This window comes from Macrotis lagotis, chromosome X (genome assembly GCF_037893015.1).
Source record: "Macrotis lagotis isolate mMagLag1 chromosome X, bilby.v1.9.chrom.fasta, whole genome shotgun sequence".
NCBI classification, from domain to species: domain Eukaryota; kingdom Metazoa; phylum Chordata; class Mammalia; order Peramelemorphia; family Peramelidae; genus Macrotis; species Macrotis lagotis.
The window spans coordinates 638178260-638197021 of record NC_133666.1 but is presented as its reverse complement, the minus strand read 5'-3'; the positions used below and the strand labels follow the sequence as shown (position 1 = coordinate 638197021).

Below are 18762 nucleotides of genomic sequence, written 5' to 3'. Positions count from 1 at the left end.
CTAAGGTAGCATCATTCTGACAAAGTAGAGTTATAGAACCAGAGATCAAAGACAAAAGTTCCTATTGATCTCTCAGGGAAAGGATAAGGGAAAGAGAAAAAGGAAAGACAGAGACAGACAGACAGTCAGAGTCACAAAGACAGAAAATGAGAGAGAGAGAGAGAGAGAGAGAGAGAGAGAAAGAAAGACAGAGAGACAGAGAGACAGAGAGACAGAGAGACAGAGAGACAGAGAGACATAGAAACAGAGAGCCCTGGACTTCATATATAGAATCTAAAATTTCTTTTTTTTAAATTTTATTTATAATATCCAAGTATTTCATCACATCTAAAAATAACAAATTCCCATTTAAAGTGCCATTTCCCCATCACTGAGATGAGGTGGGTCTGCTAATGCATTTTCTCAGGGCATCCATTATATACTTGTTTCTCAGGCTATAGATGAAGGGGTTCAGGATGGGAGTGAACACTGTATACATTGCTGAGATGATTGAGTTCTTCCAGGAAGAGTAGACAGCTGAGGAGTTCAAGTACACCCCAATAAGTGTGCCATAGAATAATGAAGCAACACATAGGTGAGACCCACAGATGGAAAAGACTTTATACTTTCCCCCATAAGATGGGATTCTCAGTATGGAAACACAGATCTTAGTATAAGAGAAAAGGATTCCAGCAAGAGGTATGACACCAAACAAACTGCCTAAAATACACCAAAATGTTATTGGTGAAGGTGTTAGAACAAGACAGTTTCAGAATCTCAGAAAAATTACAGTAGAAATGTGGGATGGCATGGTCTTTGCAGGAGAGTTGCATTGCCATGAAGGCATGGAAGATGGAGATTAGAAAACTTATAGTCCAAGCCAATAGAACCAGAAGAGCACATAGTTGTGGGCTCATGATAGGCATATAGTACAGAGGGTGACAAATGGCCACAAAGCGGTCATAGGACATCACAGAGAGCAACAAATTACCCATAACAGTAAAAACAATGAAGAAATACATCTGGGCAAGGCAACCAGCATAGCAGATGGCCTTGCTGTGCATAAGGATGTTTTTCAGCATCTTAGGGACAGTAGTTGATACCAAATACAAATCCACAAAGGACAGGTTGGAGAGGAAGAAGTACATGGGGGTGTTAGAGACAATGGTAAGCATAATAAGAAGGTTCCCAACCAGAGTGGCCATGTGTATGCCCAAGAAAAACCCAAAGAGGGGCATTTCTTCCTCTGGCTTCTCAGAAAATCCAAGAAGGAAGAATTCACATAATGAACAGAATCTAGGGCAGGAAATTCAAGACTTTGATTTCAATTACAGATCTATCACTAACAAACTTGTGATCTTTTTTCTCTCAGACTGAATTTCTATACCTAAAAATGACGGACTTGATTAGGTGAAGCAAGGACCCTTCCAGTTCTCCCATTCCATGAATTCTACTAACCATATTTATAAGGGTGATAAATATACTGTCAGTTATATATAAGTAAAATCACAAAAAATGCTTTTTAGGATCAGCACCTTTTGAGCTAAGAACTGTACTCTTGGGCCAGAGCTTAGGGTACACAGTTCCAAAAGATTTTTATGAACATGGAAATAACATGGCAGAACAGTAGGATAAATTTATTTCACAGTGGAAAAAAATTTCAGGAACAAGAGTAAAAAAACAAGTGGATCAGTGGTTCTTAATGTTGCTGAGTAATAGTCTTACTTGGCAATCTGTTCAAATCTATGGACCACTTCTCAGAATAATCTTCAAAAATAATTGAATTATAAAATTTCAATTAGAAATAGGGAAAATGAAGGTGAATCTATTGAAAGACACCCTCCAATCACTGCAAGCAGGCAAGGGATCCCAATTTACTAACTCATGAAATAGAGGATTATTTAAATCATGATTGCTTATTTTAATAGAAGCATTAGAATAACTGTCAAAATAGACAAAGCAGGCAGAGACCAGCCTTAGGGAAAATGAATAAAATGATGAAATCAGTCAATTCCACTTCAGTCTTAGATCTAGCTAGCAGAATAATACTAGTTGAGTCCCAAGTCCATGCAAAGTTCAATTATTCAGGCATAAACCAATTTGGCTCCGACAATGCATTCATTATGGCACAATGAGGGTCAATTCAAGTGAATAAAGATTAGGTAAAAAGAAAAAAAAATTTTAAGTATCTACCATTCTGGGTAGAATGAGAATCAATTATAGAGGAAAATTTTGACTCCATTATCAAGAGCTTTTCAACAAGTATATCTGTCCATTAAATGAATAAGTTTCTTGAGGAAGTTTTGTTGTATACCTCACCGCTGGAGGTTAATGAAGCAGAGACTAAATGAGCATTTTTCAGGGGTACTATCTGTCTACTAAGTTTGAAACTGGGATGTTAGCTTTGACTTCTCTTTCTTCTTAATAATAATAATAACAATAATAACTAGAATTTCTATGATGATTTAAAATTTGCAAGGTATTTTTCAAATATCTCATTTGATGCTCATAAAAATCTGGGAGACAGATGCTCCAGTTTACAAAAGAAGAAACTGAGACAGAGATCTTAAGGTCATACAGATAATATGTATCTGAGGTCACATTTGGATTCAGACTTTTCTGACTCCAGATCCATCATTCTATCCATTGTGTTGGGGGAACATATATGTGAACTGATAAATAGCAAAATATGAAAAAACAAGTAATATTTATACAATGAATAAGCCAATGTATGTGAACATGTCCCTTAAGGGAACTGAAAAGTTCAGTAATAGAAAAAAACAGCGGAGAAGGTCCAGCAAAAGAGACGAGAAAGCATTCTTCCTCCTTCCCTGCAGAGAGGTCAAAGTTAAGTGCTACAAATTAGATTTTGACTTATTATTTTATTGATTATCTATAATTAAGAAAGTAGTGGAGAATATGTTAATGACCCAAGTGAAATTAAGAATAGATTATGCATCTAGTTTTTACATAAAACTGGCTGTAAAACTTTTGTTTGTATTTCAATTCCCTGGTATAAAGAATATAGGGTTAGATGACTTCCCCAAGTTCAAAAAGGTTATACCTATCATAGCTATTTTATTTTGACTGATTTCTAGAACAGTGAGTCTGAAGTCAAAAAAACTGACTCCAAATACCACTCCAAACATCAATTATTTGATCTTGGATTAATCAATCTCCATCAGCCTAAATTTCCTCATATTTATTAATAATAATAAGAGCAACAATAATAACTAGAATTTAAATAGCGCTATAAGATTTGCACATCACTGACCTTATTATGTCTTTTAATCCTCACAATAAGCTCAAGAAGAAGATACTTTTATTGTTCCCATTTTACAGATGAGAAAACTGAGGCAGACAGAGGTTAGGTAACATGAAAAAGTCACCCAGCTAATGTCTGAGATTTAAACACAGGAGTTCCTCAATCTATGTCCAGAATTTTTATCCACTATCCCAATTTCTAGCTCTGAAACTATGAGGTTAATATTCTAATGCTGCTTATTTCCCATAGCCTCATTCTATGCCTTCCACTTAGATGAATAAGCTGGGGTAAACACATCAGAAGACTAGTCACAATCTATTGGCCCAAGTGTCCATCAAAGTCTTTTCTCAAAATATACCTGTTTTCTTCCATCAAAATTCCTAGTCTAGTAAACCACATTTGACCATACTCAAAAGGGACGTTTTTGGAAAATGAGACCCTGAGTTTTGGTGGAGGCTACAATCTTCTGCCACTTTAAGATATTGTCATACCTTCTCTAAAGTACTTGTATATCTTCACCTCACAATTCCCGCCTTCCCTGTCATTCTGAGAGCTCCTCCTATCTTCTTCTTGCCATGATACCTTAGAAATCTCCTTCTGCATTGCTAGATTCCTATCTAGAATTCTGCCTCTGCTCTTAGCAAATCCTCTCTATTTCCCTATCAGCAGCTATTAGAGGAAAAAATTCTTCCTTTCACTTCCACATTCATCTTTCCATATTGTGTTCCATGAAAGTTTGTTCCTATAGACAATTTGCCTATAGAGTTCCTCACAGTTCTGTCTTACGCAGTCAGAGATTCTCATGGGTTCCCATGGTTGTTGTGTAAAGTCCTCAGGAAGTGACCTCTATGGGTAGAGTCAATAATCCTTCTGTCCTGATTGGGAACCAAGATAAGGCTGTTGAGATTTGATTGACCTGAACTCTGACATGAGTACCAAACTAGACTTTGCTGAAATGAGCTAAGATCCACAAAATTGTAATCTCTGTTGTTCAAAAGATAAGAACAACCTATATTTCTTTAGTGATTTACGGTCTTGGGGTATTTCTTTAGTGATTTACGGTCTTGGGGTATTTCCACATTATGTCATCAGGTACTGACATTAAAACTAGTAAGCTGAAATTGACTTATGGTTGTCAGTATTATGGGACTCCTCTGATTCATTTGTGAAGCCCCTGGAAAGCTTAGCAACATCATGCAGGTATACATCAGCATTCAGTCTAAGAACCAGCTGGGACAATGAGAAGTCAAGCAATGAGGAGGAGGAGAAGGAGCAAGAGAAGGGATTCCCTACAACATCCTTAGCATGAAGTTTCATTTTGGTACCAAGAGCTAGTCAGTGACAATGTTAAGAATTGAGTCTAATGAATCAGAACCATCTGACCAATTCTGCTTTTTAAGGAATTCTTCTCTTCAGTGGCCTTTTGAATTGCTTTCTACATTTTTTAGGGTTTTTTTTTTGCAAGGCAAATGGGATTAAGTGGCTTGCCCAAGGCCTCACATCTAGGTAATTATTAAGTGTCTGAGACCGGATTTGAGCTCAGGTACTCCTGACTCCAGGGCCAGTGCTCTATCCACTGTCCCACCTAGCCACCCCTGCTTTCTACATTTGACCCCAACTGGTTTTAAAGATGGCATTTTCTTCAATACTTTTTTGTATCTCCTTTGCTAGAGTTTCTGACTTGGTTTTCATGATTTTCCCACATTGCTCTCATTTCTCTTCCCAATTTTTCCTCCACCTCCCTTATGTGAGCTCTTCCATAACCTGAGACCAATTCACATTTTTCTTGGAAGCTCTGGATTTAGAACTTTTGAATTTGTCATCTTCTGAGTGTATATTTTGATCCTCCATAGGACTAAAATAATTGTCTATGATTGGATTTTTTTCTCCTGTTGTTTTTTCATTTCCCCAGCCTATGACTTGATTTTAACTCTTCATAAGTTGGGGTTTTGCCTCCAGGGTGGGAGATACACTATCCCAAGCTTTTGAGGACAGCTGTTTTCAGGGACACCCCTCAGGGACCTGCAAGTTCTCAATTACTCCAAAGTCTTATGAGAGACTCTGACTGCTTTCCTGGACCTCTGCTCTGGTCTGTGGATGACCACAAGTACTCCCTTCTGTTCTGGAACTGTGAGGAAGGTTCCTGCTCTGTTGCAAGCAGTAAACTCTGTTGGGCTTCTTCTCCATTTTCTGAGATTGTGGGCCCAGACTTCAACCTGGATCTGAGTATGGGTGGAACAATAGTAGAGTCCTGCCTCAGGGATAGCAAAGAGACCTCTGCGGTCCTCTACTCTCTTATCCTCCATGGGCTGAGTTCTCTGGAAGCAGCTGCTGGGTGGCTCTCCAGGCCTGCTTCTGGTCCCCTGGGCCTAGATCTACACTGAAGTCTGTCCTGGATTGGGCTCCCCTCTCACTCTGGTGTGGTAGAGTTTTCCTGCTGAATTGTCCTTGGCAATTCCTGGGCTGAGAAGTCTGGAAACTGCCACTGTTGCCACGGACCCAGGCCTTTTTGAGCTCTTTCAAGAGATCTTTTTGGATTTGAAACTAATTCAAAAACCTCTTTGAGGTGTTTCCCTCTTCTGATATGACTTTTAAAAATTGTCTTTTATAGTATCAGAATAGTAGCTATTTGTGATTTGCACTTTTATTTTCATTTTGATAGTTGAACTCTGCTCCTGGGTTGAAGGGGGTATATTTTGAAATTTTTTCTGCTGGGGCAGGTGCTCTGGTTTCTGGCATACCATGTGCTTTTGGTGTTGCCCATGGTGTTTCAGGTGCTAGAGGTTTGTTCCCTGCAGTAGGGTAGCCCAGCCCAGTTGTACCTGTTACCCCAATTTTCCTGGGGCTCAAATTTTGTCTTTCAAGCTGAGTTTGGTACCCTCACTGCTAGCTTTCTGTTATGTAAGAAATCATAAGTGATTGACTTCAGAAAAACCTGAAAAGACTTGCAAGAATTGATATTGAGTGTGGTGAGAACCAGAAGAACATTATAGGGAAGGAAATATGAAATCTCAATGTAGAACAAAGCATACTGTTTTCACTTTCTGAAATTTTTTTAATGTTTTGCTTCACTCAAGGTTTTCTTCCCTTTTGTTCTGGTTCTTCTTTCTCAATATGATTAATTTATAAATGTTTAACCTAGTTATTCATGTGTAACCTATATTAGATTACTTGCTGTCTAGAGGAGGGGGAGGGAAGAGATAAAGGAAAAAAAATGTAGAACTCAAAACTTTCCAAAAAATGAATGCTGAAAACTAGCTAGGCATGTAGTTAGAAAATAAATAATTAATTTTTTTTAAAAAAAAAATGGTAAATCCACATAAAATTGTGTCATGATACAATATACACACTTCATATTTAATACTGAACCATAAACACAGCTTTCAAAGTTTTAATTTGCTTGAAAGCTGAGATTAGCTAATTTTTCAAATGCCTGTCAATGTAATTTTGTTTTTCTCAGTGTTAATTCCCGCACCCCCATCTTAGCCTCTTTAGAAACAAATATGAGAGGGAGAGAATTACTTTCATTTCATTTTCCTGATCCATCTGTCTTTTTCTTAAGAAGTTTTTGAATTCAGTTTCCCTCAGTCTATTCCCCTTCTTGGATCACTTATTTCACTCTAGAAGACCTTCTCAGAGAAGAGTTACAGAGGAATTTTTTTCTCCTTATTCCACATCAGGCCCAAAACAAATTTCAATTTTTGGAACAGGGGTTTGAGACCAAACTGGAATCCTGTGTCTTGAGATTGTAGGGACAAGTATTCCTTTTTAGACCTTAGAATGCTTTTAACTATTGCTATCTCTGAGCTGGAAGGAGATTTGAGTGTTACCTAGGTGTTTTTAAATTTGTGAGAGGCAGCCTAAGATGACTGCTAATATAATAGACTATATTAGAACTATAGTAGACAGTAATAGCATTTTGGTGAAGACAGAGCCCATCCCTGACAGAAACAAAGGGGAAGAAATAGAAAGGAGCAAAATGTAAAAAGAGCAATTAAAAAGGAGAATTTGAATTATAACAGAGAAGGTAGGGTTGAAATGATTTGTCAGTGCCCCTGTTGTCATCCTAAAACAGAGGCCTGGGACTGAAGCTGCCAGTTGTAATCACCTCTTCCAGGATTGAAGCAAGTTCAAAAAAAATCTATTCTTTCCCCCGTTTCCCTTTCTCTTGATTATCTACTTATAGACACTGTAATATGATCTTCTCATATCATAAAAGAGTTGCATATTTCCTGTATTCTGATTTTACCTCAAATTAAAAGAAGCCAAGAATGAACTAGAAATACAGAAAATTTAAAATCTTACAGAGTTAAAGTACTGTCTAAATGTTAAGATTTTTCCTAACAGTCCTTGTCCTATTGTGATTGCACTAATAACTTTTTTATTGTATATTTATGTCCAGTTGTTTTTCTATCCTACTTAACTCTTCATGATTCCTTTAGAAGTTTCCTTGGCAACGATTTTAGAGTGATTTGCTGTTTCCTTTTCTAACTCATTTTAAAATATGAGGCAACAGAGGCAAAACAGATAATTGGTGTGGAAATTTGCCTTCCTCTTTTTAATAACAAATATGAATAGCCTTATTCTATCAATGGTCCTTAGATGGTACTGACATCCTAGATGGTGAAGATTCCCATGATTTGTGGAGGTTTTTAGCATCATTGACAAGGTCTTGAGATGTGATTCTCCTAAATGAATATCTGATAAGGAACTCCCAGCCCAAGCTAAATTGACATAAAGCATATCCTGAGTTGAGGACTTCTCTCTTGATGGACACGTATAGATATGGCTTTATCAGATCTCACCTTCTGATAGTGAAATTGTACAAGAATACCTCTCCAAAACCCCATTTTGGTGTAATTTTCTAGCCAGGTCCCTATGCATTTATTCATATTCAGCAAACTTGGAGAGATTTAATAATCATGTATATTAGCCTAATTTTTTTTGTTCTTCCTTGGCACAAAACTGTAAGTTAACATTCGCCCCTTATTAAGACAAACTCTGGAAGTTAACACTGTGTTTTGTTTAATTATTTATTAAGGTCCTGCTCATGGAGTCTGACAGTTATTTTTCAGGGTCATACAGCTAGTAAGTGCAGATTTGAATTCGGGTTTTCCTGACTCCAGATACCACATTCTATCTACTGCACCACCTTGCTGTCCATTATATGATATATATTTTCCATCAAATAGCAGAGAATAAAGCCAAGTAAATCCGAAGTCCATCATATCATTTTTAGGTTAAGGATGAGCTAATAATATAGTATGCCTAATTAAAGGTCTAGAAAGTAGGGAGAGAGTGGAGAGGAAAATCCAAAGGGGAAAAAGATAATCACAGCAATGGCAAATGTAAGATCTGAGAAAGAAGATAGCTGTTTCCCTTCCAGAAGGGAGAAAATGGGTAGACAGCCTTTAATACTGAACAGCTAGTTCTACCCATCCAATAACATTGATCCATATTAAGTTTCTGATTTGAAATAAGGAATTCCTTTCCTCCCTAATCTCTTATTTTTCCTTGTAGCCCCTATTTCTTTTCTAGAAAAGCAAGATGATCTAGTTATTCTAGGTAGACAAGAAGGTAAAATTAAATTTGTGGGTATGATTGAAATTCACAGTGATGGACCCATTAATGTAATCTGCAACAAAAAGCTGTAGTAACTAAGGGGAAGATGGGGAAAACCATGAAAAGACTTTTGGAAAAGGTAGGAGTTGAGATAAATCTTGAAGGAACCCAAAAAGCAGAGGAAAGGATCAGAGGTTTCAAGGAACCAAGACAACTAGAATGTCCAATTCCTGTAAGTGTAATATCTTGTTAAATCATATTTGAGAAATGTGTATTCTCTCCCTATCATTCTTCTGTGTACTTATTTGTTTGCTATCTCTGATCCATCCATACTACTTTAGATTTTATATCTTCATTTTATGTTTTCTCTTCAATTTGGAAATTGTATTGAGGTCTTCAAATGTGAAAAATAAAAATTTGTTAGTCCAACAATTCTCTCTGAAATTGCTCATGACATTAAATTAATGTTTCCATTAAATATTAGAACAAAATGATGTTTGCTTCTTCCACATTTGTACAGCTAAAAATTTTTGATTCTCTTGAATGATGAGGAATGCACCCCTATAAAAAATTCTTCTGTAGTTGATAGGTGATCCAAGGACAAAGGAAGAGAAAGAGGAGAGGGGAAATTTGATGTCTGGGCAGGCCCAAGAAGGAGTACAAAGAATTGTGAATGAAGTAGAGGGAAAAAGTGATCTTTCTCCTTCCTTACCTTTGCTCTTAAGGAGAAAAGATTGGGGGAAGAAAGGACTGAAAAAAAGCTATATAACTATATATATATATATATATATATATATATATATATATATATATATATGTTATATAACAATTTACATAATATAGTGAGGAAGGAAGAATCAAGAGGAATCACTTGTTCATGGATGCATCATGGCAATAAAATAAAATACTACCTATTGATTTGTTAATTAAGATAACAAATCAATTTTTGGATTCCATGTCTAGTCAAACAACAAACACATCCTTTATTAAACTTGGCAACATAATAACAAAATTCTTTTGGAAGAGTAAAAGGTCAAGTATCTCCAGGAAAAGAATGGAAAATGGTGGGAAAGAGGGATGCCTAATGTGTCAAATCTCAATCTATACCACAAAGTAGTTATTTTTAAAGCATTTAGTATAGATTAAAAATTACAAAAGTTGACCAATAAAACAGGTTGGGTATATAATATCCCAAAACAATTGAATATCATAATATAATATGCTAAAGAATACTATCTTCTGAGTGAAGGATTTAATAAAAACTAGTAGAAATTAGGCTTAGACTAACATCCCATACTATATACCATATTAAGCCCCATATGGATGCAGAACTCAGATATTAAAGTCCTTTCCTAAATAAATTAGACAAGCAGGAAAGGATATACTTTTCATAAGTATAAAAGGGGAGAAGTGTTCTTGATAAAAAATGGAATTGAGAGAATCAAAGGATTAAAACAAACAATTTTGTTTATAATGTATTACACTAACATTCTGTATATTTTCTTATTTTCTTACTCTCATGACAATAATGAAGAAATACAGAAATTGTTAAATGAAAAATGAGAACTCTATAGGATTTACCATCAGGGTAATTAATTTGTTTCTAAAGTACAAGTGAAGTTTATAGAGATATAGGATTCTTGGTTCAGTAAGAAGAAATATGTTATTCAGTTTTGTGCAGATGGTAAAAATCCAAAGTGCTTTTATGATAACTTGAAGACTATTTATGTGCTATATATGTACCTCAACTACTCAGTACTGATGGAGCTACTTTGATTAGTGATAGGACCATGATCCTAGAGAGATGGGTTGAACACTTCCATAGTTTTCTTAACAAATCGTCATCAATCAATACAGAAGGAACTGACCATTTACTTCAAGTTGATGTAAATTAAATTAAATTAGATTGACATTTCCAATTGAGGAAAAGGTTTTGAATGCCATTAGTCTCCTTTCCTGTGGAAAAAGCACCTGGTGCTGATTCTATCCAGTTAAGATTTATAAGGTGGAGGTTCCATTGCTCATACAAAAGTGGATAGAAAAATTCCAGGTTGTAGGGCATGAGGAGGTTATCACTCAAAAGTTCAAAGAGTTCATTGTCCATTTCTATAAAAGTAAAGGGAATTGATTGTTCTGTGAGAATCACATGGGCTTTTCTCTTTGAGTCATTGCTGGTAAGATTCTTGTCAAAGTCCTCATTAATAAGTTGATACTTCACCTGGAAGATTGTCACCTCCCTGAGAGCAAATATACTTCAGAAATAGTGGAGGAACAGTTGATATGGTGTTTCTGCCTGATGACTCCAGGAAAAATGTCAGGAGCAGAATAGATTTGTAGATCTGACCAAGGCCTTTGATACCTTTAATTGCTAGGTTTTATGGAAAATTATGTCAAAATTTGGTTGCTTGGAGAAGTTCATCAGTTTTTCATGTCAGTTTCATGATGGTGTGAATGCCTGAGTTCTGGATAGCAGATAATGCTTTATTTCCCAGTCAACAATGGAGTGAAACAAGACTGTGTCCTTGCTATCATGACTTTTAGCATGATATTTTTAGCCTTGTTATCAAATACCTTCACTGAGGATGAACACAGAATCAAGGTCATTTGTTCTTTAACATGAAAAAGGCTACAAGCTAAGATGAAAGTGAAGGGAGTATTTGTACATGGTTTTCTGTTTGCAGATGATTGTGCTTATGGGGTGTTCTGGAAGGACTAGCACCTGTGATATAAGGCCTTGCTATGCCATTTGTGGGGTTATTCATCTATCTTTGTTGTTTATCTATCACCCAATTTTCACCTGTGGCCCTGAGAAACTATAGATGCACAGTGGTCATACCTCATTGACTTCATTGACTTGGCAAATGGACTAAAGCAGGTTGAGGATAATTGACAGACTGCAAAACTGTTGGTGGGGTAGGGGAATTTCTATTCCAAGCATGTGAAAATTTTCCTAGGTGGGAATGGGTGAATGAAAACAATTTGTTCCACTGATTCAAAAGGCCACTGAAGAGAAGAATTCCTTAAAAAGCAGAATTGGTCAGATGGAAAAAGGAGATACATATCTTTACATGTATATACATATCTTTATATATATATATATATATATATATATATATATATTTCTAAGTGTTTATATACATATATATATACATACATATATATTTATATATGAACATAAGGCATTCCCCCAAATAATAAATGGTAAAAGGAGATGAACAGGGAATTTTCAGATGGAGAAACTTAAGCTTTCTATAGTCATATGAAAAAATGCTCAAAATCATTGGTGATCAGAGAAAGCAAATTAAATCAGTTTTGAGGTACTACCTCACACTTTTCAGAATGACTAAAATAAAAAAAGAGAAAAATAATCATATTGGACAGAATATGGGAAAACACTAATGCACTGTTGGTGGAATTATGAACTGAGCCAACCATTGTGGAGAGCAATTTGGAATTATGCCCAAAGGGCAATAAAACTGTGCATACTTTTTTGTTCTAGCAATAACACTACAAAGGCTATAGCTGAAAGTGATCATAAAAAAAGGTAAGAGTCAATTGTACAAAAATATTTAAACAATTCTTTTTTGTAGTGGCAAAGAATTAGAAATTGAAGAAATGTCCATCAAATGTGGAATGATTGAATAAGTTAAGGCATACAAACACCATGAAATGCTATTATTTAGTTAGAAATAATGAGTGGATAGATTTCAGAGAATAATGGAGAGACTTTCAAGAACCGATGCTGAGGGAAATGAGTAGAAAACAGGAGAACATTGTACATAATAACAGCAAAATTGTGAGATGATCAACTATGATGGAAGCAGCTCCTCTCAGCAGCTCAGTTATCAGGGACAATACTGAGAGATTTGGTGAGAAAAATAAAAATCCACTTGCAGAGAAAAAAACTTTAGAGTCTGAATGCAGAACAAAACATATATAAAACTCTCAGAAATGCAAATTAAAGCTTCGCTGAGGTACCACCTCACATCTCTCAGATTGGCCAGTATGACCAGGAAGGATAATGATCATTGTTGGAAGGGATGTGGGAAATCTGGGACACTATTACACTGTTGGTGGAGCTGTGAACTCATCCAACCCTTCTGGAGAGCTATTTGGAATTATGCCCAAAGAGCAACAAAAATGTGCATACCCTTTGACCCAGCAATACCACTACTGGGTCTATACCCTGAAGAGATGAGGAAAAAAGGTAAAAACATTACTTGTACAAAAATATTTATAGCAGCCCTGTTTGTGGTGGCAAAGAATTGGAAATCCAGTAAATGTCCTTCAATTGGGGAATGGTTTAGCAAACTGTGGTATATGTATGTCATGGAACACTATTGTTCTATTAGAAACCAGGAGGGACGGGATTTCAGGGAAACCTGGAGGGATTTGCATGAACTGATGCTGAGTGAGATGAGCAGAACCAGAAAAACACTGTACACCCTAACAGCAACATGGGGGTGATGTTCAACCTTAAAGGACTTGCTCATTCCATCAGCGCAACAATTGGGAACAATTTTAGGCTGTCTGCAAAGGAGAGTACCATCTGTATCCAGATAAAGAGCTGTGGAGTTTGAACAAAGTACAAGGACTATTCCCTTTAATTCGGAAAAAAACCCAGATGTCTTATTGTTTGATCTGGTTACCTCTGAGAATTCTGTTCTCTTTAAGGATATGATTTCTCTCTCATCACACCCAATTTGGATCAAGGTACAACATGGAAACAAAGTAAAGACTAGCAGAGTGCTATCTGTGGGGTGGGGTGGGGGGAGGGAAGATTGGGGGAAAACTGTAAAACTCAAATAATATCTTTAATAAAAATTTAAAAAAAAAAACTCTCAGGAATTTTGTAAACTATAATCTCAAATCTTTCATTTTGGGGGCAGCTAGGTGGCGTAGTGGATAAAGCACCAGCCTTGGAGTCAGGAGTACCTGGGTTCAAATCTCTCAGACACTTAATAATTACCTAGCTGTGTGGCCCTGGGCAAGCCACTTAACCCCACTTGCCTTGGAAAAAAAAACCCAAATCTTTCATTTTTGTCTCCAGTGATGGACTAGTTGCCTTTATTGGAAGGGTCTCCCTGACATCCAAGATACCAAATATAGATAGGCAGGTGTCTTCCTATTTATATTAATTTTCTTTTGATTCAAATTTCAAGAATTTAGGCAAATCTATGTTTTCCTACTCTCTCATGAGATATACTCTATTCCTGGCCATATGCCTTTATTTTAGGCCTGATATAACACAAAATATATTGCAGATACTATTTTCTTATTACATACAAATACAAACTGAAGAAATTATTTCTTGTGTAATTATTTGATGATGCCTAAGTTCATTTTAAATATCCTTTCTCCCCTTCACATGTCTTATAGCTGAGCCTTTGTTCTCTACTCACATTGTTAACACCTGAGTAAAAGCTCTCATCACCTCTAAGCTAGATCATTGCAAGAGAATCATAATTGGTCTCCCTTCCTCAAGCCTCCTCCATTTCAGTCACTGTACATCCTGAAACTTACTAATCAAAAACCTGAATGCATTCAGATACAATATTATCTTAAGATTACTTTAAAAATAATGAGGTAGTGGTCTAGACTTATCAAACATGCACACCCAAACACACACTCACAAAAATCATACACAACATAAAATTCAATCTATTTACAATTTGAAAACAAAATCTCCAGTCTTTAGCATTCTTGCCAGTAGGTCTTATGAAAATTTCAAAGCGAATGTCTTTCATTGGACTGAGACAATGAGTAAATTCCTTATCACTCAATGAAATCATGGGATAATTTTACCCATGGTAACCAAGATCAAAGAAATTGTGACTTACTCAGGATCATACAGCTTCAAATCTAAGTCTTCTTGTTCCCAATTCAATACTCTTACCACTATGCATAGTTTCATGGATGCTATATGGAGGATTAAAGGATCATCAAAGAAGCCACAGGAGAGAACATTGAATATCCCTTCCAAATCTAAGATATTAAGATGGCATGATTTTAGAATGGGAAAGAAGCAAAAGCAAAAAAAAAAAATATTTTTACCTCTACCATTGTCTTCCTACAATAGAAATAGAAAGGGATTCCTGAAGACTTCATCAACTGAAAATCAGTCTTTCCAGATCTCATTGAACTTGAAAGGTTTGAAGATGTGCTCTGGGACAATCTTAATATTAGGGTCCATTTTAATTCAGTACAGAAAGAATAATCTACAACAGAACAACTAAAAGGTAACACATTTTTGTAATGCCCTGCTTCTCATGAAGATCATCTACTAAAGTATAGACAGGAAAGGAGGAAAGGTAGATGAAACCTCCCTAATAACAAAATCTAAGATCATTATTCTCTCATTTCCTTCTGCAATACAATGATATCAATCAATCAATACAAAAACATTAAGCATTTCCTTTATGCTATGCACTCTGTTAAGGTGTGAGGATATAGAAGAAGGTGCCTTCAAGGAACTCATTTGGAGGGAGTCAATAGATAAATAACTAAATGCATATATACATATATATATATGTATATGTATATGTATATATATATATATATATATATAGAGAGAGAGAGAGAGAGAGAGAGAGAGAGAGAGAGAGAGAGGCAATCTGCAGAAAAAAGGGGTTTTAGTTGAGTCAATAAGTAATCTAAAGAAAGTTAGAGGAAAAAGAAAGGGAGGATTACATTACTTGACCAGACTCACTACTATATTTATAGTTGGGGTACTAAGGAAGGCTCAGTTTTTAAAGAATGCTCAAATTTTCCCTTTCCTTTCCCAGTTATAATGATTTTGTACCAGTTTCTAAATCAATCATGCTTGGAGATATGGTTAGCTGACTTCTAGTGATGAGTGACTGACTAGTGCTATGTGGTAACTAGGAGAGTTCTGGTTGGCTAAAGAGTCAGGAAGGTGGATGACTCAAGAAATGATAAGTTAGAACTGAGTTCCCGTTAGAAAACTGATCAATACACACCTCTAATGACCCCTTATAACTTGTTTTCCTTCTTGATAACAAGTAAGACAAGAACTGTTATGGGTTTCCAGGTGAGAGAGGGAAGGGGGAGAGAGATGGGGGGGAGGGAGAGAGGGAGAGAGGAGAGAAGAGAAGAAGGAGGAGGAGGAGGAGGAGGAGGAGGAGGAGGAGGAGGAGGAGGAGGAGGAGGAATAAGAAAGAAGAGATTCCCTATCTCCCACCCAGCTACGGTGTGTCCATGAACACACATCATCTTCATTTCTTTTGTGATTGTTCCTCAGTGTTCTTAAGTGAATAAATAGCTAGAAATATAATTAATTGGATTCAAATATTGTGAACTTCGAAAGGCTAGAAGATCATCATCCCCTAGCAATGAGGATTGATAGAGAGTCCAACAGATTAAAGAGTCACTGTTGACATGCAGGGGAAACACCTGTAGAAAGAGGTCAAAAGACAGTCACCTCTGGTACATAGTAGCTTCTGGGATTGTCCCAGCTGATGGAGATCAATATAAACTATGGAAACTATAAAGACATTACTCTTTGGAACCCAACAGAAACTCACACATAAAGAACCCCATACATAAAGGGCATTACAATTTTCACAATGGAAGAAAAGGATCTCTTGTGCCAAGAATTTAGAAAGTACCCTAAGACCCACATATTTTCCATATATGTACCTGTGTTTGTACATTAAATTTGAATCTCTTCCATCAGGGACCACGTCTATGCAGGGAGAAAGTGCACACCATCACCACCACCCATGTTGGGGAGCATGGGGAATATTTTATAGCTTTTTTCCTTGTTATATGTTCCCAGTAAATATCCTTTATAAAAGTTAATAGAGTAATAATAATTAATATCAGAAAGAGCATTCATTATGGGGGAGAGAAAGCACACGGTTATCAGTCTCAGAAGTCACAATTCCTAGGGGTAGTCCTAGAACCCTAAGAAGAGTATTAGGATTCATCATTCTGGGAATGCAATTAACTAGTACCAATGAGAGTTGAATGAGGCAACCAAGAAGTATGTGGAAAAAGTGGGTTTTGAAACTATTCCTTAATTGCAAAGCCAGTTTTCTTTTAATTACACATGCTAATTCTTCTAACATTTGATGTGCACAGGAAAGGATCACAAATGTCATTTCACAAAGTAAAGATCAGGAGGCTTAACCTTTTAAGGCTAGGCAATTTACAAGTGTAATCCTAAACACTAGAAATCTCATGCTATGAATTCACACTCAAAGCTCTTCTCTAAGATAGCACCATTCTGATGAAGCAGAGTTGAAGAATCAGAAATCAATGATAAAAGTTATCATAGACCTCTTTCATTTAGGGAAAGGGTAAGGAAAGGAGGAAAGGAGAGAGAGAGACAGAGACAGAAAGTCAGAAAGAGACACAAAGACACAAAGATTGAGAGATCAAAAAGCGTAATTGTGGAGAGACCTGGATATCATGTTTGGAATCCAAAATTTCTAACAGTCATGTATTTGGTCATAGCTAACAACAAATTTCTAGGTAGAGAGCTAATCTCCAGCCCTGAGATGAGGTGGGTCTGCTAAAGAGTCTTCTCAGGGCATCCTTTATGTCTTTGTTTCTCAGACTATAGATAAAGGGGTTCAGCATGGGAGTGAACACATTATACATCGCTGAGATAATGGAATTCTTCCAGGAAGAGTAGGTAGTCGAGGAGCTCAAGTACACCCCAAAAAGTGTACCATAAAATAAGGAAACAACACATAGGTGAGACCCACAGGTGGAAAAGACTTTATACTTTCCTCCACGTGATGGGATTCTCAGTATAGAAACACAAATCTTAGTATAAGAGAAAAGAATCCCTGCAAAAGGTACAGCAGCGAATAAGCTGCCTAAAAAATACACCAAGATATTATTGATGAAGGTGTCAGAACAAGACAGCTTCAGAATCTGAGAAAGATCACAATAGAAATGTGGGATGTCATGGTCTTGACAGAAGGAGAGTTGTATTGCCATCAAAGCATGGATGATGGAGATGAGAAAACTTATAATCCAAGACAAAAGAACCAGAAGAGCACATAGTTGTGGGCTCATGATGGACACATAGTGCAGAGGGTGACAAATGGCCACAAAGCGGTCATAGGACATCACAGAAAGCAGAAAATTGTCCATACAAGTAAAAGTCATGAAGAAATACATCTGAGCAAAGCAACCAGCATAGGAGATGGTCTTGCTATGGATCAGGATGTTTTTCAGCATCTTTGGGACAGTAGTTGATATCAAACACAAATCCACAAAGGACAAGTTGGAGAGGAAGAAATACATGGGAGTGTGAAGGTGGGAGTCAGAGACAATGGTCAGCATAATAAGAAGATTCCCAACCAGAGTAAACATGTACATGCCCAAGAACAACCCAAAAAGGGATACTTCTTGCTCTGGTTTCTCAGAAAATCCAAGAAGGAAGAATTCTGAATTATGTGTCTGATTTACTCGTTCCATGTGGAAGATAGTTCTGCAGGAAAGAAATAGAAAAAACAAAAAATGGAAATATTGACATAATGAAAAGAATCTAGGACAAGGACTTCAAGATTTTGATTTCAATTACAAATCTAATGCTAACAATCTTGTGATCTTGAACATGATACTTCTCTCACATTCAATTTCTATACCAAAAATGATGGACTTGGTTAGGTGATGCCAAGTACCTTTCTAGTTCTCATATCTAATGAATTCTTCTAACCATATTTATAGCATGGTATACTATACCGTCAACCCTATATAAGTGAAATCACAAAAACTGTTTGTAGGATCAGCACCCTTTAAGCCAAGAAATTGGACTGGAGTGTGGTGTATTCAGTTTCTTTTTTTAATTAATTTTTATTAAAGATATTATTTGAGTTTTACAATTTTTCTCCCCAATCTTGCTTCCCTCCCCCCACACCACCCCATGGAAAGCACCCTGTCAGTCTTTACTTTGTTTCCATGTTGTACCTTGATCCAAA

General features: G+C 36.5%; 1 protein-coding gene and 1 pseudogene across 1 annotated transcript; both read right to left on the bottom strand.

Moving 5' to 3' along the window:
• Nucleotides 1-367: 367 nt before the first annotated feature.
• LOC141499510 (olfactory receptor 7G3-like) lies at nucleotides 368-3847 on the bottom strand (annotated as a pseudogene).
• A 13424-nt stretch (nucleotides 3848-17271) lies between these two features.
• Nucleotides 17272-18274, bottom strand: LOC141497405 (olfactory receptor 7C1-like). The gene has a single exon (XM_074200049.1). It carries the CDS (start codon nucleotides 18257-18259, stop codon nucleotides 17285-17287), a length of 975 nt encoding a protein of 324 aa, XP_074056150.1. The 5' UTR covers nucleotides 18260-18274; the 3' UTR covers nucleotides 17272-17284.
• Nucleotides 18275-18762: the final 488 nt, after the last annotated feature.